Source organism: Hirundo rustica, chromosome 3 (assembly GCF_015227805.2).
Source record: "Hirundo rustica isolate bHirRus1 chromosome 3, bHirRus1.pri.v3, whole genome shotgun sequence".
NCBI lineage: Eukaryota > Metazoa > Chordata > Aves > Passeriformes > Hirundinidae > Hirundo > Hirundo rustica.
This window is the reverse complement of record NC_053452.1, coordinates 8223747-8245065: the sequence shown is the minus strand read 5'-3', so window position 1 is coordinate 8245065 and position 21319 is coordinate 8223747. Positions and strand designations below refer to the sequence as shown.

The 21319-nt window shown below is 42.0% G+C and overlaps 1 protein-coding gene across 1 annotated transcript; it reads right to left on the bottom strand.

Moving 5' to 3' along the window:
* Nucleotides 1-271: 271 nt before the first annotated feature.
* On the bottom strand, nt 272-20999 carry LOC120750876 (thioredoxin-related transmembrane protein 4). Its single transcript, XM_040059956.2, has 8 exons — nt 20787-20999; nt 12127-12242; nt 8945-8990; nt 8196-8324; nt 7462-7507; nt 5930-6031; nt 4205-4268; nt 272-3763 (listed from the first exon to the last, which is right to left on the bottom strand). The coding sequence occupies exons 1-8, from the start codon at nt 20969-20971 to the stop codon at nt 3477-3479; spliced, it is 975 nt and encodes a 324-aa protein (XP_039915890.1). The 5' UTR covers nt 20972-20999; the 3' UTR covers nt 272-3476.
* Between the last annotated feature and the right edge of the window lie 320 nt (nt 21000-21319).

The following is a 21319-nucleotide window of genomic DNA, read 5'->3' as shown; positions in this document are numbered from 1 at the left end:
TGAAGCCTTTAAGGGTTTGGTTATGTTGTTCTGCCCAGCTCCATTCTGAACCTTTGAGAGCCCTGGGTTCCTCCAGGAAAACCCTCCAAAAGGAAGGAATTCACTGATGTCCAGGTTTCTTTTAAAGATTTTACAGAATCTTCACAAGTCACAACCTCTATGATTAACTGGAAGATAATCATTATTAAAAAAACAAACCAACAAAAAAGCCTTTTGTTAACGACACAGATGAGCCAACTCTGCACTGAGGAAATGAAAATGACTCCAGGCAGGTCATAAATACAAAATTTTATGTGGCATTTCAGTAAAAATACGCCTAAGTATAAATTTGCAACACTTCCACATAACAGACAACCCTGTGTAACATTTCCAGGAAGAAAATCCACCTAACACATGCCACCCCCAAAGGGGCAGTAGATACAGTGCATTCCAAGACACACATACAAGCTTCACACAAATCCCAAGGACAGGTTTGGAATGCTGCATGGACTTCCAGCCTCTTGAAGAAGGAACCTGCCAGATTTTTTCCGTGACTTGCTGTTAAGCGTTCCCACTCCAGTGGCATGCAGCCCAATTGATAGTTAAATTGCTTCTCAACAATCTTAAATTAATTTTGACACGCAGCTCTAGATCACAAGCCTTAAGGCCCTGTCCTTCATCAAAACATTTTGAACAGTGCCAGCAGCAGCTTCTCCAAGGCCCTTTTGTCTATACTGAGGTTACAAGAACAAGTTCCATTTCTTCATGATTCATCCTAGTAGACCAGAAGTAACAGTACACCCAGATTGCACAAAAAGTTGATCCTGATGTTTTGGAAACACACCAAGTTTAAAACTATTGTGATAGTCTAATTAGCACTACTCACATGATTCAATTAAAGTGTGTTTTAGTGGAAAAAAAAATGATCCTGGAAGGTATATTAGCACGACACTTCTACTGCACAGCTAATTTTAGCCTTTAGTGTTTGCTGCTCGCTGTTTCCCAAATAAACATTAGTCAAAACTGAGTATCTCCAGTATCACACTACAGTAATTTCCCTGCAAATGCAAAATTAAGTTGGAGATCAATGGTTGCACAGTATCACCTTTTCTAAGGAAAGACTTAATCACAATTCAGTGATCTTTGTAATAAGGAACATCAATACATGTCAAATATATATTTGACTGGTCAAATCCCAGTCAGCATCAATATTCCCTACTTTATTCATGAAAACACAGAAACAACATCCACCCTATGTTCAAGAACCCTTAGAAGCCTGACCAAGCTCATTTCTAGATTCAGAAACCAGATCCATGCTGCTGTCACCTGCTGCCTGCTTATTTAATCCCCACTCATCAATGACCTTACAGTTCAGTCTATCATGATGGAAAACACTCCATATCTTTGGTTTAAATAATCCAAACCCAACTGTGACATGCAACAGCAGAGGAAATGTGAGCAGAGAATTCAGACACACCCCACAAAGGAGGTTCTGATCTCTCCCACAGCATCTCACAAAAGGCCTTTTAGGACAAAGTGCCATTCATGGGTTTGTTTGCTTGTGAAATCCAAAGACAGCGCAGGGAAATCCAGCTCTTGCGAGAACACCTTTTTTGTCTTCGAAGTGCACACTTCTTCTCTTCACAATCTAGTGGCCACAAAGGTTTCTTGATTTCTGCAGATAAAAGTGTAGCTTTTAAAAGGCTGCTGTGTGCCTCACCTACTGCTGAGCTCTGCGGCTGCCAGCTTTACAACTGCTCAGTTACACGGGACAACACCCAAACATCACAAACTGTTCTCAAGACAGTGCAATGTACAGATATTATCAAGTCCATGTTTTCACCTGTGTGAAAGCACATTTAGAGGTGCCCACTATACGGAACTGAAACTCCAGACTGGGAGCAGGCCTTAAGAAATTTCAGTTTCAGGGTATGCAGCGTAATTTTCTTCTTTGAGCAGCTCTACAGACAAATGCAAGGTTTCTACCACGTGGTTTGAAAACATGTGACAGGACATAGATGAGAGAGCTGAGCTTTCTTGGCAAATATATTCTTTATGAGCATTAAAAAATAACAACAACAAAACAGCTTTCAACACAAATTTGCCCTACTAGTCTCAAAGGAAACCAGCATTTTGCAGTTGAAACTTCTCTTCTAATGAGAGATGATCATATCTCTGACTACTCTTCGTTCTCGAAGAACAAGATGAAATTCATGCATGTTAGCAAGGTTTATGCAACATATATATATATTTAAAAAATAATATCAAGATTAGGACACGTCTTACGTTCATGGCCATACATCAACAAAGCAGGAACGTACAGGATCTCACTGAGGGTACTCCTTACCACACAAGACATATATTAACCCAAAGGAGTGACACACTGATATGTTTAATGACCCAAGTCTGAGCACATCTAATGCTGTCTACCTGACGAGCCGTTTTCACTTTACACAGTCCAACGCACGCGTGTTTATTCTGATAGCAAAACCCAAAGCTTCTCGCCACTACTCACCTGTTCGCCCTCTCTTTTCCCAACATGATGATTCCAAAAGTAGAAAAGTGATCAAAGGTAAAATCCTAAGTGCCTCTTAATGTCACTAAAGCAGCTTGAGTTCTGCCAAAAGCACTCTGAGTTGGAAAAGGACTGCACTGTGCATGACAAACTTGTACTGGCAAAAAAATACAACTTACTGACTCCAAACTGAACATTTCCTGCCACAATCTCCTGATGGGAAGAAATTACCAAAAGAAAAAAAAAAAATAGTTGCGCTTTGGCAAAATTTCCCCCCAACCAAAATAATTCAACACATTTTAAACATTTAGCTGCCACTCTCCTTCTGCCTGAGGTTTTTAATTACTCCAACTCCTTGTTTGGGTCAAACAACTCAAGCTGCACAGCCTCTGCATCACCAAAAACTAACACATCTCAGGGTGAGCTGCAGGATCAACTTCCAAAACAAACACAAATAGAAATGGAAGAGAAAGGTGATTCAGTTGAAAGTGATAAAAACAAACCCATGGTACACAACATTTCTGATAGAAGACCAGTAAAGTGCCTCCTTTCACTAGTGAATCGTCTCTGTGCTTCTGTGCCATTTGGGAACAATCAACATTCAGACAGAATAGTCACAGTCCTGCCAAGCTACCCTGGAGTTAGAAGTCCTGACCCTGCCTAGGTCAGTCCTTAGAGGGACACACACACAGTGATCCTTTCAGAGCTGGTGAACTGAGGCTGACACCCCCTATTTCTCTGAGAGGACACAGAACAGATAAGACACTGATTTTGATTGTCACGGCTAAGGTCACACAACACACAGCAAATGTGCTTATCAAAGAAAGTAAGCAAGTACTAAGCTTAAAAAAAGAGGAGCCTGCTGGCAGAGCAGAGCTTTGCGTAAACACCAACGACAAATCAAGTGTAAGCTCCAGCTTCAGACCCTGAAGGGGTCTGACACTTCTTTGGTCCAAGTGTACAAGATACACCACTGGGAAAACTATAGTTCCTTCTCAGCCCCCTGACTTTTCCGCTGCCTCACTGTGCTTTCAGTCTCTGATTCAGCTAAAGGCTGCTCACTTAAGTCTTCCACCTCTTCTTCCCCTGATTCTTTTCCAAGCGCTAAATCCTCCTCCGACTCATCAGCACTCGAATTTGCTGCATCTTCTCCATCTGAGAGATCTTTCACATCAGCAGCCTCTTCCACATCGTCAGCAGAAAGCTCTGCAGCCTCCTCCGGCTCTTCCAGCGCCGCATTCTCCGCGTTCTCCTTGGTAATCGCTTCTTCTAAACAAAGCAGAGACCGCAGTTAGGCTGAGTCTCACAACAAAGCCTTTTAAAGTAGCATCACCACGGACATACTCTGAAGTACGGATGAACATTAGAATTGATTAGGATTACTATTCCATCTGGGATTGGAACCAGGTGATCCTTAAAGTCCCTTCCAACCTGAACCATTCTGTGGTTCTGTGACTGAAAACTTTTCCTTATTTTTCAGTTATTTCAGTATGTCTTCAGCAGATTTCTCCTCTACTTCCATTTATTTTCCTTGAATATCAGGCACAGCTAGACTGTCATTTTATTCCACTGAGTTACAGACCAAAGACAAACCAATTTTACTTGGCTCCTGGATTACTGGCTCACACTTAATACCTGAACAGTGTATTGCCCTTCCTCCTACAAACTTACATTTTAAACCACAGCTTCTGGCCCTGTTAGAGTTCTTACCAGGTGTTTCAGCTCTGTATTTTGACTTAGCTGGGCAGAGGCAGTCTGAAATCAAAACCAGGATCTGTGGAAAGGAAAAAAGTGCTTATTAGCAATAATAAAACCAGCATTTATTGGCAACTGCAAAAGTCCCTGCACTCCTCCTTTTTAGACAGATATACACAATAAAATTTAGAGTTATATTATCTTGCTCAGAGATAAGAGCTAAATAAAAACATGAAAAAAAGTGCTTTCTCAGTATGTGCTAACCAGCATTCCCTGCTTTCTACTACCCATTTTCTGCCTCCTACTTTCCTAAATTTATTCAGTACTGACACTGCTCGCAGCTGAAGAACAGCTCAGAACACAGTTGAGAATTTTTACTTTCTGAAAATTTATGAAAAACATCTTGGTCAAGATCTCCTGCGTTTTGGGATGTTATTCCATTCCTATCCCTGGCTCCCCAACAGAGATGTGTGTTCCACCTTTTGTGCTCAATATTTAACCAGCCCAGCGCAGAACACGGACACTCAAAACGCAAGGAAGACATCTGTGCTTCACTGTCACACACTAAGAATAGTGCAAAGAAAAAGACAGAGCTGACATCATGTCAAAGAAATATATTTCAATCATTGAAACGCTTTTTGGAAAGAGCTGGGAGTTTAACTTCACATTTTTTCACACTTTTTCAGTTTGGGAATTTTTTTTAGTGAAGGAGTAAGAAGTTTCTTTTAAAACATGACATTCACTGGTTATACTAACTTGTTTTGCTCTCATTTGGTGAAAATCTACCATCTAGAAAGATACAGCTGTTGAAATTGAATAATCTAAAACATTTGCTTGTACACAACAATTCTGTACGCACATCAAATATAAAAACATGGTTTTGCTTAAATTCAAATTTCAGCTGCATTGAAATCACTTCCCAGTACTACTGAGAAATTCACTGACAAAATTTTTCTCTATTTCACTAATATTTGGGCTGAAGGGCAGAGATCCATATCCCAGAAACAACTTCCACACTTCCTACAAGGAACAGTGACTTAGCAGCAGGTTCAACCAGTTACAGCAGAACTGTTTGAACTGTCCTTGCAGATGCAGAATGCACTTGTGGAACGGGCAACTAATCTGAAAGAACTTAAACCCCCAAATCTTCAAAGCCTTAAAAAATATTTTCATCCTTTGGTTGTGAGTAACAGTATGGCAGAACCCTCACATTGTTGACTCCTGCAAAACCAATTCCTTTCTGGTTAATAAAACTCTCCACAAAGCCTGTGCTCTTAGAAAGTTGGAGTCTTAACCAACTCTGACCACACACATTCCACCCTCAAGCAGAAAAGTCTTAGATACAAAAAGGCCAATACAAGAACCACTCCTTTTAGTGGATGGACTAAACAACTCTATATTGAAGCATTTCATAAGAATTTGGTAAGATTTCCTAGGAAGGTGACGTGATTTGTATTGAGGGCACTGTCCAAGTGTTAACCAGTGACAGGGCTGAGGCACTGACCACCTCTCAGTGTTTAACCACCCTCTGCTTCCCAATGTTCAGTCTAAACCTCCCTGGCACAGCTTTAATCCACTCTCACACATCCTGGATGTCACAGGGAACAGATATTAGTATTTAGTAATACATTATGAAAGCAAGGTATATTTAAGTATATCTTATGAGCAAAGTTTTTTTTCACAAGACCATGCAAAGCAAGAGTTCTAAGTTAACTGAGAAAAAAAGTAATGTTTTCTTACCAAACCCAGCAGCAGGCCAATCAGTAAGGTAGCTAAGATGAAGATGGCATAGGAAATCCAAACATGAACTCCAAGAGTGCCTGTGAGGTAGTTATGAATTTGCTGGAAAATAGAACAAGATACTTAATAACCTCATACCTAAAACCACTTCGGATTTCTACTGCCAACACCATTACATAAATTGCTGCCTGATTAAGCCCTTTCATCTAACAGTATTTATCCTGAAGGCTTCCCCTTCTGACACCATTAAATCTTGGGGCTTTTTAAGCAGGGGATGCAGAATTCCTACTCCCTAAGACACTCAGCATTGCAGATGCCATACACAACCTTCACTGCAGATGGATGGATGAGGAGCCTCAGAGCTTGCAGGGAAGTATCACAACATCCTTCATCTTTATGTGGCATCTGTTCATTAACTAAAATTAAGCCATTCAGCTCTCACTTAAGCTTTTCAGCTCTTAAAAGGAGCCACACACTCTAAGCATACGCTAAATAAATGATTTCACTTCTAAATTTAAATCTAAGAACCCAAATACAGTATTAAGATTTCTTTCAAACTTTAGTCTGTTCCTCAAACCTACAAATTCAACTGGCTGAGTCAAGCAGCACATCGAGTCAGACGAGCTAGTAGGAAGTCAGTTATGGCTCCTTCAAAACAAACCACAATCAACATTTACAAGACCTTGAATATGGAAATTCCAGAGTCTTCTTTTTAAATGTCAGAACATCTTTTGCTATTTATTAAAGCATAAGCAAAAAGAGTGGAGCAGGAGGAGTGAGAAAATGTACACCTAAAATATTCATCAAAGTAGAATGCAAATTAGAGGTTTCTTCCCAGCAGAGTTAATCTTTCAGGAAGGAGACTATAGAGAGACAACAGCACTTGGGAGCAACCATGGAAGAGAAACATCAGAAGGCTATAAAAAGTAAATAATATCCAGTGAAAGAATTAAAGATACACAACTCAGAGCTCTGCTTCGTTCTATGTTAGTTTGATGCTTAGTAGAAGCAATACAAACTTATTCCAACTCTCAACTCCATTTCTTTTCTGAAGTACATGTTACAATAGTAACATATTTTGCCACAATCAGATCTCTCAACCTCACTGACACTCAAAGGTTTTAAGAGGATGTTTCCTGACCAGAAACTAAACGATCTGAAAATTCGCAGTATTTGGATGCCATGGAAAAACTTGGATAGTTTGCAAATGAAAGCATCTTGAAATATTTTAGGCTAAAATATGCTCTAGTATTTTAAAGCACACTTCAGTGTAGCTAAGCATTTCTCCTTTACTTCTGATAATTACTCTATTATCAAAATTCATCATGTTCCCATGCAAGTGGTGTTGCCAGTTTGAACCCCAGATGCACAAATTATTACTAAAAAAACCCCTTTCCCTCCCTTCTCATATGTAATATATGATGCAACTCTCATAAAAGGAAAATAAAAATACCCAGTTATGTGTTGACTTGTAAACATATGATTATTCTAAGCATAAAGAGGGAGTATGGAGATTCTACACAGTTACTTACCCTGATCCATCCTGAGAAGTGGAACAGCCCTGCCATGCCGTGCATCCTGGAAAACAAGGAAATGGAAGGACAGGCTCACAGCAGCCCTGTAGCTCCTGTCCCCATTCCTAAACAACCTACAGCTCTTCTTCCTTCTCACATGAGAAATAAGGATCCTCTTGGGATCTTTGATGTGAATTTATACCTAATGGCTTCAGCCAGAATGAACTGCAGGCCACTCACATCTTCGGCTCATCCTTTGTGTCATGCAAGCTTCCTACAATATTTCTAAGCAAATCCCTCTCTCTAAAAGCAAATTCTTACTTATTCTGTAAGTACTACACTGTTTGCTGTTCCAAAGGGAGACAAAAGTCTCTCCTGTAAAGAAATAAACAAATCCTTAAAGCTAAAGGCTGCCCAGTAGCCAGAAGTCATGAAGTAATAATCTACATAACCACACACTCGATTCCAGGACTCAGCAGATATTGGAAATACCACTTTACATAATGCTCAATGGCTGTATTTTTTCCTCTTCTCAAATATGACATAAACAAGCCCTAGAAGGCACAAACAAAAGCAAATGCAGAAAATAAGCTGCCTTTATAGGTGAGAAGCTGGGAACCAGGCTGTCACTACTGACTGCTTCTGCAAAGCCTGAGGAATAAAGGCCTTTTGTCTTCAAACTGTCAACACAGGACCCTTAATAAATAAAGAGATATAAAACATTGTTCTTGTTAACAAAAACCAAGTGTTACATTATAGAAGATGGAGACTTCCATCCTGCCACAGGCTCCACAGCTTCCCATTTCCTCTCTAAGATGTAGCCTTGAAGATCTTCCAAGGTCCGGGAGCCACGGTATCTGCGGAACACTCCATCGTTGGCGCTGCAAAACAAACCCCCATCAGCACAGACAGCCCCCAAACTCTGGGGTAAAAAACCCAACCAAAACCCCCCCACACGTCATAGATTTCACTCGCTCAGAGTTGAGCATCTAGGAACTGTAATCCATGATGGAAAATCTCAGGTTTTAAACAGCATGGGGTTTTGCCCTTTGCCAAAAGCTGCTGTTTCTCCTAAATATTCACTGGCATTACAGCAAATACATAAAGCACGTGAGGTTAACAACCAAACCATTTCTAGATACAACTCAGAATTAAAAGTGCACATATATACATATTTGTTTGTATTTCTGCACGATGCATTATATTTTGACTTAATAAAGGGTTCAGTATTTTAAGGATGACATCACCTTATTGGAAAAGGGATACAGCAAATGTCTTCCCTGATCCATTTTTAATAGTATGCCTAACAGGGAAACTTAGTAAAGTCACTTAAACTACAGAAAAGCCTCAGATGAGGATTTCATCATGCAATCAAAGCTGCAATAACCTGAGGTTAAATCAAAAGTCACTATTCATTCATTTTCCCCTACTTTTCAGTTACAGATTAAATCAAGTGACAAGTAGGACTCAACAGCTGCGGCTTCCAGTATGACACACTTACTGGTAAATTGTAGGAAGTGTTGTGACAAAGAAACGACCACTCAAGCCTAGAAAGGGAAGAAAACAACACAAACAGTTCAGTAACATTCAAATTTCTCAGCATTCTGACTTACCTATAAATACCTACATATCTGTATTTTAGAGCAGGCTGCACAACTCTCACCGTTGTTTTGTAAATACAGGTTAGCAGTTTGTCTTCAGATATGCTACAAACAGTAACAGACACTAAATATTGGTTATAAATTAAGGAAAATGTTTAGCCTGAAGAATGTTTGCTGAGAGGTGATCTTCCTCATCAATGGATTTGTCTCCTCAGTATTTGCACCAGTTTTGGACCAGGCCAGCATTAGATGCATTCAGAGATCATTAGAAAGGGTTGAATTCCTATAGCCAGCGACTGCAATTCATACAGAGCACCAGTGTAAAGAGTATGGTTATTTAACTTTGTCTTTTATATAATTCTGTGAAAATCTTTTGGGAAATGAAGGCCTTATTCAGCCTTCAATAAAGCAAACAGCTCTAGGCAACAGGATTAGCCATGGAAAAGTATTGTAGCAAGAGGGTTTCTGCCTTTAGAGACAAAGATGAGCCATACTGAAATAAGCAAGGTATTTTTAAAAGTTTTAGTGGTAACGCTTTCCTCAGTTTGAATTCCTCTATGGAATAGGCAAAAAAGGGTTATGGGTTTTTTGTTGTTGTTATTTGGTATTTTGGTTGAAGACATTTAAAGCAAACGCTCTTTAAAGTTCCAGAGAGGAAAGCTTCTTTACTTCAACTTTTCAGCTCTCTGCCTTTATTGCTAAGAGAGGCAGGGTTATAAAAAACTTTCTTCAACAGCTAAAAGTTGTGCCAGCGCAGGGAGATATAAAGCAAACAAACCCACGAGTGTAAGAGCAGAACTAATAAAGCAGACAGCACAGCTGCACAAGGAAAACTGGGGGGAGAGCCACAAAGAACATAATTAGCTTAAGAACAGAGAAAGTCATGGGAACACTGAAAGGCTCTCTGAAGTTCTTACAAATGCCACTAAGGCAAAAGCCTCCCACCTGTGGCCTACCCTAGAGTGAACACCTCAGAAGCAACTCTGAAATCTAAAAGTTGTGAACTGCATCTAAGCATCCCCAACATTTTAGGTGGAGGTTTGCTGGTTATCTAAGGCACCTCCCTAGATTGGTGAAACCAGATGAGAGTCAGCTACAAAACTTAAGAACACATTAAATTGTTTTGGTGCCTGTTTAATACAATCTTGAGTTTGCTACAGTTAAGCATCTGTCTCCATCTGCAATTCAGAAACTGACATCCACTATGAAATCAAGAGTTAATCAAAAATTAAAAAACCCTTTAATGGTTTAATCAAAAATAAAAACCCCTTGCGTATGCACACCCCTGGAAATGTACAGAGAACAGAGATGTCATCTAAAACTCCAGCTGCTTTCAGCCAACAACTACTCAAAGAAGACACAGAAGGTCCAAGAGGTCTTGCTGTAATTCACAAGGTAAACGTTGTGATCAGGAGCTTAAAAAAGACACCACAAATAAGCAGAACTTAAGGGTCGAGCAGCATCTCCACTATTTGCTCTCCCACACTGAATGTTTCAACGGAGAAGACAAGGCAAGAGGAAGAACTTTAAGGCTGGAACATCAAGAGACTGAAATCTGCTGTGAAGCCATTTAAGACTCTAGTGGATTTATTCTTCAGGCATCGCCTGCAATTTAGCACCATGAATGGCCACTTTCTCCTGCCGTTTGGGAAGTGCAATTTTATGTAACTCCGCACTAATCTCGTGGTTTTCCCCTAATTTAACACATTTTGACTACTTTGAATTCAATGAAGGGGTTACATAACTACGACTAATTAAAGTACCATTGTGCAAGCAAGAAAGGAGACAGAGCACTTAAACAAAACAACTGAAAGGCTGATGGCAAAGCCCACAGTAAAAATACCTCAGTAACTTTGGAGAGCTCCATAGAAACTCCTATCTTCCCAATTACATCAGCACCAAAGGTCAAATACGTAATAAATGTCAGTTTTCCAGTCTGAGCATTCCTTAGAAGTGCCTGCACTTCCAGTGCTGAACTGGATGTTGTAGGTTTATTACATGAGCTTTGGTACAAATTCATCATTTGGTCACTCCTTTGACTCCAAAGGTACCCATTCTTAGGGGTCAGGACTCTCAGCAACATTAGAAATTCAAGCACTAAGTTTACATCTACTTAAACAAGGTGATATTAAAACTCATCTGTTTATTACACTATATAATGGTTAGTATCTGCAGCTTTTTGATACCAGATTTTTTGTTTACTTGTACTTTTAACAAGACACAAACCTACACAGGGTCTAGAACAGCTGGCATTTTCATGTCAACTTAGATGGCTGATTCTGAGACAAGAGTTTTGATACAGAATCTGTTCAGCATGTTTTCAACTAATAAAATAAACACATTTTTCAAACACTTTATAAAGCAAAAACAAAGAAAAATCAGTGAATTTTGGCCTTTTTTTTTCTAACAGCTCATCTTTCAGTCTTTTGATACTGCTGATAAAATTCTTTATCCCCTCAAAGCCCAAAAAAGCATGAAGCATTCCCAGGAGATGCAGAGGTTTATACAATATTAATACTGCTTGTACAAAGACACATTCAAAACCTTGAAGGGAGTCACCAAAGGAATACATTAGATTGCACTCGTGCTTCTGTGAATAGTTAGGAAAGCGTTTTTATAAACATATTTGCATATGTGCATCACCAACAGGAAACAGCAATAACATCTGTAATATAAAGCACTGCCACAATTAAACCAGTCAATAAAGCAGCACCATGCTGGAAACAGTTAGCAACTTTAATTAAAGCAGGCTTGCTCCACCACACCCTGAAATTCTCCTAACGGGAGGCTACAGAGCTGGAATCTTCTGCAGACAGGTCGGAGGAACGAGACAGGCAACAGCTTCCAGTGAAGAAGATTAAAATAGAGAATAAGCCTCCTTTGAGTCAGTATTAAACCAGATCACCTCTCCCAATTCTTCAATCCTTGCAAACTGAGTTTATAAACTTCAGTTCAGAAATATGAACTGTGTGGAGAAACAAACTGTGGGTAACATTATTCTGACTTTGAAGCCTAAATAAGTAATAAATGGTGCTTGTGTGGAATAATTCCTGTTATTACAACGCTCTGTTCCACGCTATACCTGGCTCCTGAGTGACATCCACTTTTCCAACGGTGATGCCGAGCCGTTCGCTCTCCTTCGCAAAGCTCTCCCAGGTCTCCTCAATCTGCTGACAGGCTGGACACCAAGGAGCGTAACTGAAGGGGGAAGGCAGGGTAAATATTTTAATACTCCTACACTTAAAGACATTCAAATTGATTTATTGTGCAGAGAAAACATAAACACATCAATCAAAAAGGGAAAAAAACCCACGATTTTTCTTAATCAAGTCTACTGAATAAGACAAAGGTTTTTTTATCAATCCCTATGTTCCTCCCTGTGCTATTAAAACAAAACAAATCACAGATTTGAGAAATTCATATCCAAACTCCTCACCACTTGTGATTTACTCTATTTACATAGGAAATGAAATACATTTCCATGGCAGCTACCTGAATTATTGAAGCCAGGCTGCGCACTGAAGCAGTATCCTTCATCCCAACATTAGGTATTGATCTCCCACACCTCAGAACTTCCCAAAATCGCATTTGCCTTAACCCACTACTCCATACATCACAACATGCCCTTTTTGATAGCAGTTATTAGAGACTTAAAAAGAGCACACAGCAAATTCCTACTGCTCGTATTTATTGTCTTGTTTTCACCCAGGATTCATTTCAGAAAAACAGGAGTGCACGTTTCAAGAGCTGATTTTTTTACTCTCAATCAGAATAATTAAACCAATTTCGCACCACTGGCAATATCAATCTGGAAACAGAACAGCTAACATAAAGGATAATATCAGATAACATTGATGATAAAATCCTTTTCCCACCTTGCTGTATTTTAGCCTACCTTGGGTGGCCAAAGTCTGCATGAAGCTTGTGCAGCTTGCCCTGCTCTGCCAGACACACCCAAGGGAACCAGGACTGGGAGGTACAGACTGAGCTGGGGCCATTGCCCATGCACAGACTCAGCCTTTTACTAATGAGGAGAGACCTTTATGGGGTTTAATCTGATTTACCTGGCGGGGGATGGAGGTTTCTGGCAGCAAAAGCAGTGAGTCTAGGGACGCACTCCTTGTCACAGTGCTCCACAAATGCCACCACGCTCCCCATCCATTGCAAACCATACACACACATTCCATCCTGGGCAGAGCCCAAAATCCTTAGCACAAAACCATCACTGGGAACCTTCACAAGGTTCTCTGCTCCTTTGGTTTGCCTGGCACCGCTGCTACCTGACCTAGGGACCAGCAATCCCTGTTCCCTGGCTGTCAGCAGGAATGCTTACTTCTGTACTGCCTGCAGACAGAGATATCCCCAGCCACCCCCAGATGTTTCATATGAAAAAAGTTTAATGTAAAACAGGTCATGTCTCACAGAAGAGGCAGAATTAAATTTACCCTGAGTGCTTTGTGGTAGTTTATAAACTGCTGCATTTAAAAAATGGAATCTTGTCACTTTGCAGTTAAAAGGACACCAATTAAAAATACTTGTTGTATTTAACTGTACTAGAAATTTGTGATTCTGTGAAAGCCCATATCTTTTCTTTTTTTAAGTCAACATCATTCTGTGTGAAAGCACCTGAAAAAAGGACATCAATCTTATCCTGCCAAGCGACAGCCCCTCAATATCTTTGCAAAAGATGCTGGAAAAAAGTCTCACAGGCAGCGATGCTCTCCATTGTGCTGCTGGCCCAGAGAGGGCTTTTAATAACAGTCTGACAGATACTGTTCTTTACAAACAGGATTATTTTATTACAGAAGCTTGACTGATAAGTAAGAAACTGCAAGCATCCATCAGATAATGCAGCTGGTGTTGATCTAAAATAAAAGAGAGAAGTTTGACTGCTTTCTAAATCCAGCTTCCCTAGATGTCTCAAATTCACACGATGAGATTTTCAAAATTAGTACATCCTTTATCCTGGTCAATCTGATTTTGGAATAGAAATTTCGACCCCCATCAAAATTTATATTTGCATTTGACATGCATGAGCATTTCTCCTGAATGAAGTGGAACATACAATGCACAACTAACACTTGTATGATTGAAAAGATTTCCTTTTGTTCAAACCAGCATGAAAATCTATCCATGTCACAGTTTAGCAGTGACAGGACATAACAGTGAACTTCACAAAAAGCTGTAGTTGTCTGCTATCTAATTTTTTGTATCAATATTGGACGTGGGATAGCAATAATTCCATATAATGCTCCAAGATCCAGCTGCTCCAGCTGAACATTGGCACAGACAATCAGGATTAAAATACTTGCTTTACATTCCTGAAATTACACATCCAGTTCTTGCCAGCCAGGAAACAGCCTGTCCCCACATGTTCAAGAGAGAACTTGCAATAGACATCAGATTTCTGCAAGAGTTACCACGGCTGTTTACCTCAACACCCTCACTTTCCTGAAGCCTTCATGTCTGCATTTGTTGTGCAGCATTTGAGGCAGCAAAGAATTCATGACTGCCTCCTGGAAATTACAAAAAAATGACATTACCAAAGCTTTATTGTGTCTCCTTCTCAGTCTTAAAACACTGAAAGAGTAAGTGCAAGGGGAGGTAAGTTACTGAAGAGCAAAATACTTCACACTTAGAAAGTCTTTACCAAAAGTTTCAAAAAACTTTCTGCACCCTGAGGGAAATACTTGGTTTCAACAGGGTCTTCTAATGAATCCTTTAGAACTGTGGCTGATCCGTATTTCCACAGAAGTTATGGTACCACTACCATTCTTAAATTCATAGGAAAAAAAATAATCTGTAGGAGCAGATAAACATACCCTCGTGTCTGCTGTGGAACCTTGTCCTTGTTACTTTTCAAGTCCCAAAATGCAGGAGCAGATTCCTGGCAAAAGCAGATGTAACCAAATTTCTTCTGCCATATTCCAGACAGGCCAGGAAACAATTAGCACTCTGTCAACACCACCGAATTTAGGGCTGTCACTCCCATTTCTCTTCCCTGTGAACAGGGGGTAGCTCTATTAACCTGTAGGGCACAGGGTGCAGTGCAAACACGTGTGCCAAGAAAACACAAGGCCTTTCCAAGTCAAAAATCAAACCCCGGTGCAATTTAAATCAAGACTTGGGCATTCCATTAAGGAAAGAAAGCTTTCAGTAGCCTGTTACACATTAAAAGGCAATTTGCTCATCTCCATCACAGCTAAAAGTGACACACTGCCAAACTATTCACTGCAAGCAGGTATTGCACATTCCTCAGCACACACCTCATTCCTGATGCTTCCAGACCTCTTCCATAGGAGTTTTACAGCTGAAATGCTCTCACACATGATCAGCTCCCCATAAATAAGGCTGCAAATATTTATCACTGCAACAACGATTGACCTCAGTGAACAAAAATCACTATTTACAAGTATCCAGGTTTTTTCTCCTGTTCCTACTCCATTACAATACCTAAAGCTTTTTGCAGAAGGCATAAAGAAAGCAATTGAAAAGCAAAGCTTGGCGCTCTCAGACAGACTTTGCTTTTGACTCCTATTTATCTCTGATCTAAAGCATAAAAGAACAAGCTCTGGCTTTCAAACACCGACAACTTCACCGAGGCAATACAAAAAAAAACCCACTCAAGTTAAAACCAGTTTGAGCAAAGGTGCCATTCAGCCCCGTCACCCCCGGGAGATCAGTAAACACAGAAGGACTTTGCTAAGATGTACTGATACACAGTTTCCAGCTCCAAGCCACTTATCTCTCTTGTTGTACCTGCCTGGCTACTGAATTCACCACTTCACTCCTTTTCAAGCACATTTAACTCTTTTCATCTGCCTTTGCACCACCATTACCAACAGATGTAATCTTGAGTACCATGCCACACTTTGTTTTAATGGCAATTTCACCAAGTTGCAAGAATCTAAGAAAAAGTAAAAACAGCTCATGGATACAGGCATGAGAGGATTTGCTAAACAGAAAACAGTAAAACTTGCTTAAACCAAGCTGCCGATGGAGTTCATATTGGCAACGCTATCAAAATGCGAGTGGAAATGTTGTCCTGTTTACCAAGAGAATGGGAAAAGCAGTATCAGAATGAAACTCTTACTTTTATTCTTTTAAACAGTTTTCTCTTATTGCTACAGATCTCACAAACATACAAAATTTAAAAAAAAAAAAAGTTTCTAAATACAGCTAGGTCTTAAGGCAGGATCGGCAGCTTTGTAATGCCAGCAACAGAAAAGCTCCAGGTCAACTGTGTGGTTTTAATGACTTGTCAAGTGAGCAGGTGGCAGCCAAAGATACAGAAGTCAGTCCCTGTCATTTACCCCACAACACAGGCCCTGGAAGCCGACAAGGAGCCTCCTGCAGTGTGTCAAACCCCTCCAAACCAGACAAGCCCTATTTTTTTTTTTTTTTAAAGGAGAAACTTTTCAAAATAGAAAGCAAATCAATCAGTGAAAAAAAAAGTGAGTTATTCTAGAGCTTCAGCTGATTAAGTTCCATCATTCTACATAATTTTATGTCCCCTTCAGCACCTGTTTAGTTTTGTTTCTGCTACAGAGGGTATCTCAGCTTCACATTTTTGCAGTTTTTGTTCCGCCAATGCCCTGCACAGCACTCAGCTGCGTGTTCAGTTATTAAATAAAATGTTTGGCCACTTCCTCTGGACCCAGCCAGCAGAGCTGCAGAGGCTTCAAAACCAAAACAGAGTTTTGATAACTTGATTTTCATTCCCCCTGCTTTTTGGCTTTTACTGGGTTTTGCTGGGTATTTTTAAGAACCAGACGAAGAAAAACCTGGGCACTAACAAGAAGAGACTAGACACCCTTCAGTGACAGAAGGCGCTGCTGGGAGGGCTGAACCCTTGCAATCAGCTGCCAATAACAGGGCAATGTCTAATGATAAATGACAATGAGAAAATAAAAACTATGGGCCTACACTCTAAGTACATTAAACCTTGGAAACGTGCCTATTAGCGGGTCTCCTGATTTTCACCTGGCCAGAATTAAAACGGACAATGAAGACATCCTTTTTCAGGTACACACAGCAATAAGTCCGCGCTGAAGCAAAGGAGAACCAAAGCATTTAACACCCTATGTGGGAACAAGCACAAGTACTGCAGATGCTCCAAGAGCATAAATAGTTTCTTTTGTAACCAGAGGCACGAAGACAACAAGTTCACTGATGAGCTGGGGTTTTTTTTTGTTTGCTTGTTTTAATTTACTTCAAAAAGAAGAGGATGTTAAATTAAGATAAACCAATCTTGGAACAAGTTTTGTTTACAAATGCAAAATGCACTTTTAAGTAAGCAGACCAGAAATTAGTTTTCTGTGTTCCAAACAGACAGTATTAAAGACAAAAAGAAAACTCCTCGAATTAATGAATCGTAATCTCACAGCTACAGAATAGAGATAAGGAAATAGGGAAACTTTTTAACACAGCTCATTCCAGCATCACACTCGCAGCACTCCAGCCCGAACCTGTGTGCTGTGATAGTAACAACATCCCAAAAAAATGGTGCAATGTCTGGCAGATACAGAACCTTCTCCAAAACATTTTTATCAATAAAATGCAGCAGTGCTTCCAGGGCCTGCAATTTTTCCAGCTATGAATAACCAAATATTTACAAAAATCCAGCCATGTACACACACCTCAGCTAGGAGGGATGAAGGATGAAAAACCCTATTTCTGCTACAGATGCCACAGGCCAGTAACTTCAAACGAAAGTTTCTCTATTTGTACACCTGGGAACAACAAAAAAGTGGAATTACACACTGATTTTCCACTTCCCCAAATAGAAAAACTGACATTAAACAGCTGTACCTGTTCCTACTAGGCCAGGAGACTTCAAAAGAGCAGCTCATGAATTCTCTTTTTTTTTTTTCATGAAGATGCTATAGTAACATTTGCATTACAAAAAGTACTGCCCGGAAAAATCAAAAGTCTTATAAATAAATAAGAGGTTCTTTAAACAAATGAGGTTTTAATAAACATTACTGCAGTCCTGCCAACCAGGCTGAGACAGCATGGAAGGAATCCATGGACTGACATGCAGGACTCCTGTCTGGATCACTAGCTCTAAACCAGATAAAAAGCAGCAGAAGCAAAAATCCATCAGAATGGAAACCGCTGCAAGAATCACATTAGTCTGCTTTTGCTGTTCTCCTCACCAAAGCCACTTGGGCTGAGAATTCTCACACGGAGTTTCTGCCACAAGCCAAATCAGGAATATTTAGGCAAGAGAGACGCAGCTGCTGCCCATCTAAAAACTCACTGGCTGTAAGGTGCTGCCTGCCCCACCCTCACTCCCAAAATAAAACCATTTTCTCCCTTCTCTTATAGATATTTTGACGGTGAGGACCGGGAGCAGGGATGGGGGGCAACTCAAGTCAGATTTCACCTGGAAAGCAGATAGGGAAAAAAAACCCAGACCAGATTCTGCCTGGAAAACATTAAAAAAAAAAATCAACCCTAGAGCTCAAACTCTCCCTAATTCCACACCTGCAGTATTGAGTTTGCATCCTCATTAAAGACAAAGGTTTCTCCTCAGGAGAAAAGCAAAAAGCACCAGTAATGAACCACAGGAAATAGCATGGAGACCAGAGGATGCTTCACACATCAAACACTGCATAAAATTAATTAGAGTTTGATTTAAGCAATGCAGCAACATGCACCATGCCCAGCTAACACTAAAGCTAACTCTGCCACCATCGCTATTGTCATCACCTCTCACTTCCAAGACCGATTTTTCAACTGGAGTAAAGGCTTCCAAAGGATTTTAATCATTTGCTATCCCAACCACTTCTAATTTCAGTCAGTTCCTCTCTTTTTTTCTTCTTAAGAGGCACACACCACTAGTTATTTAAATATCTTTTAGAAATAAAAACTTTCTGTCACCATAAATAATTTTCCTCCTTAAAACTTACCAACCTGTGTATGAATCAGCAGCTTTCATACAATTGCTTCCACATTGGACTAAGATGTCCCAAGCGAAAAAAACTTCAATTTAAAACATAACCTCGGAGCGGGAGAAAACAAATGTATTTTTTCCTCCACCTTTTAGATCACAATAAATGAAGTGAGACACAAAAGCCTAGTCTAAATCCTCAGCCACAACAGTTGGCACCCCTGGGTGACTATCAGCTGTTTCAATATCATTACCACCCATTCACTGATGAACACCAGGGTCCAGTAGGATCCTGAGCACTAAAGCCCTAAGGGAGGTGATAGTCCATCTCGCTAAGAAGAGACTGGAGACAAATCAAATTGAAGAGCAAACCGAAAGTTTAAGTAGCTAGCTAAGTACTTTGGAGGGAGCACGAGTTCAGATATTCAAACTGTTTTAAACCCAAGCACTTGCACAGAGTAGCACACATGCCACACTAAAATCCTATTTTAAAGCTGCACGGCCCACAGGTACCACGTGGCTGTACTGCCTACTTAAACTACTTTTTTATTCACTGCTGTCTTAAAAAAAAAAACCCTTCAAACTCCTTTCCCCCCCTTCTAAATACAAGCAGGTGAGCGAGGTTCTACCAAAAGTAGAGTCACATGCATTTCAAGAACTGTGTCATGTCACAAGCAAAGCCACCACTACAGTACAGTCAGTCAGAAGCTAATGAAATTTGATGCATCTCCCTTGAATGAGAGCTCTGAGCTCAAGTCAAGGCTGGGATATATTATGTAATATTCCTTTGGAAGCCTGCTCCTGCTAAATATTCCCTGCCGAATTCAGCCCTCTTGGAGCTCACAGAACCCAGCACCAGCCTCTGGTGTGGGAGCAGAGCAAGGAGCAGTGCTGGACACTATTCCCAGAGTGACCCACTTAACCTTGGACACTCAGATGAGAACCCAAGGGACAGCTGCTTTACAGACTCACTGAATGGTCTGGGTTGGAAGGGGACCCTGAAGACCATACAGGGCCAACCCCATGCCACGGGCAGGAACACCTTTCTCTGGTAGGAACACCTTTCTCTAGGCCAGGTTGCTCCATGCCCCATTCAACCTGGCCTCAAATACTTCCAGGGATGGGCACCCACAGTTTTTCTGGGCAACCTGTGCCAGGCCTCGCCATCCCCACAGTAAATAATTTCTTCCCCAATAGCTAATTTAACCCAATTATCTGTCAGTTTGAAGGCACTCCCCCTTGGTCTGTAGTGACACGCTCGTGTAAATAGTCTTTCCTCATCTTCCCTGTAAATTACCTTCAGGTGAAGGGCCCAGTTAGGTTATTCAAAGCCTTCTTTTTTCCAGGGTGAACAACCCCAATTCTCCCAACCTTTCCTCAAAGGAGAGCGCTATTCCACTCCTCTGATCAACTTGGTGGCCTGCTCTAGGCTCGCTCCGACACCTCCACGTCCTTCATTCCATATCCCTCATTCCCCTCTGTCTGGAGTAACCCGTTTAACCTTGGGCACTCTGTGCCCACACAGGACGGGAACCTGTGGAGCAGCTCCTTCTGTCCGGCCATCCCTGCAGAGACCAGGGTGTGCCCGCCGGCTGAGGGCGGGCAGGGGGCACCGCGGGCACCGCCCGCCGCCTCCCTCACGCCGTCCCCGGGCAGACACCGCCGGGCTGCGGAAGCTGCGCGGCCCCTCCGCGGGGCTGGAAGTCCGGCCCGGCCCCTTCTCCCCACAGCGGGGCCGGAGTCACCGGCCATGCCCGCCCTTCGCCGGGAACTCCTCGCAGGGAACCCCCCCTCGCCCCCCCGGCCACGCTGCCTCCGAGGCGGGCGGGAAAGCGGCCGCTACTCACAACTCCAACATCCACTGGCCCTGCAACACCAGGCTCCAGTTGGAGCCGCACAGCACTCGTACGCTGCTCCGCGGCTCGCCGGGGCTGTAGAAGGCGGAAGAAAAGCAGGTGGCGGGACCCAGCAGCGCTATAAGAAGCAGAGCGCCGAGGAGCCGCCGCCCCCGGCGCCAGCGGCCCGGCGCCATGTTCGGCCCGCCCGCCCTCAGGAAGTCGGGGCACGAGCGGCCGCCGCGGGGGCGGCGCCTGCGCAGGGCAGGGGCGGCTCCTCCCGCCGCGGCCCCGCCCGCGCCCGCGCCCGCCGCCCGCCCGCCCCTCACGGCGGGAGCGGCCGGGCGCAGGCCCCGAGCGGGCCCAAAGCCCGAGTTCTGCACCGCAGGGCCTCTGCGCACCCGCCCCGGCCGCAGCTTGCAGTGCGCTCGGTCAGGTTTTCTGACCTTTCTCGTAGTTGGGCCCGCTCGCGGCGCCGTGTTGTGGGAGCTGGTTAAAAAGCGGTCGTGGCTTCGCTGGGGTGCTGTGAGGCGCCGGCTCTGCGG

What these genes read in the sequence shown, in the direction of transcription:
- LOC120750876 (XM_040059956.2), bottom strand. Translation starts at nt 20,971, where the DNA reads ATGGCGCCGGGCCGCTGGCGCCGGGGGCGGCGGCTCCTCGGCGCTCTG. An exon ending in GGATGTCACTCAGGAGCCAG is followed by an intron (nt 8,991 to 12,126) that starts GTATAGCGTGGA and finishes TTCCCTTTCTAG; the next exon opens with GCTTGAGTGGTCGTTTCTTT. An exon ending in TTGGCCTGCTGCTGGGTTTG is followed by an intron (nt 4,269 to 5,929) that starts GTAAGAAAACAT and finishes TCCTTTCCACAG; the next exon opens with ATCCTGGTTTTGATTTCAGA.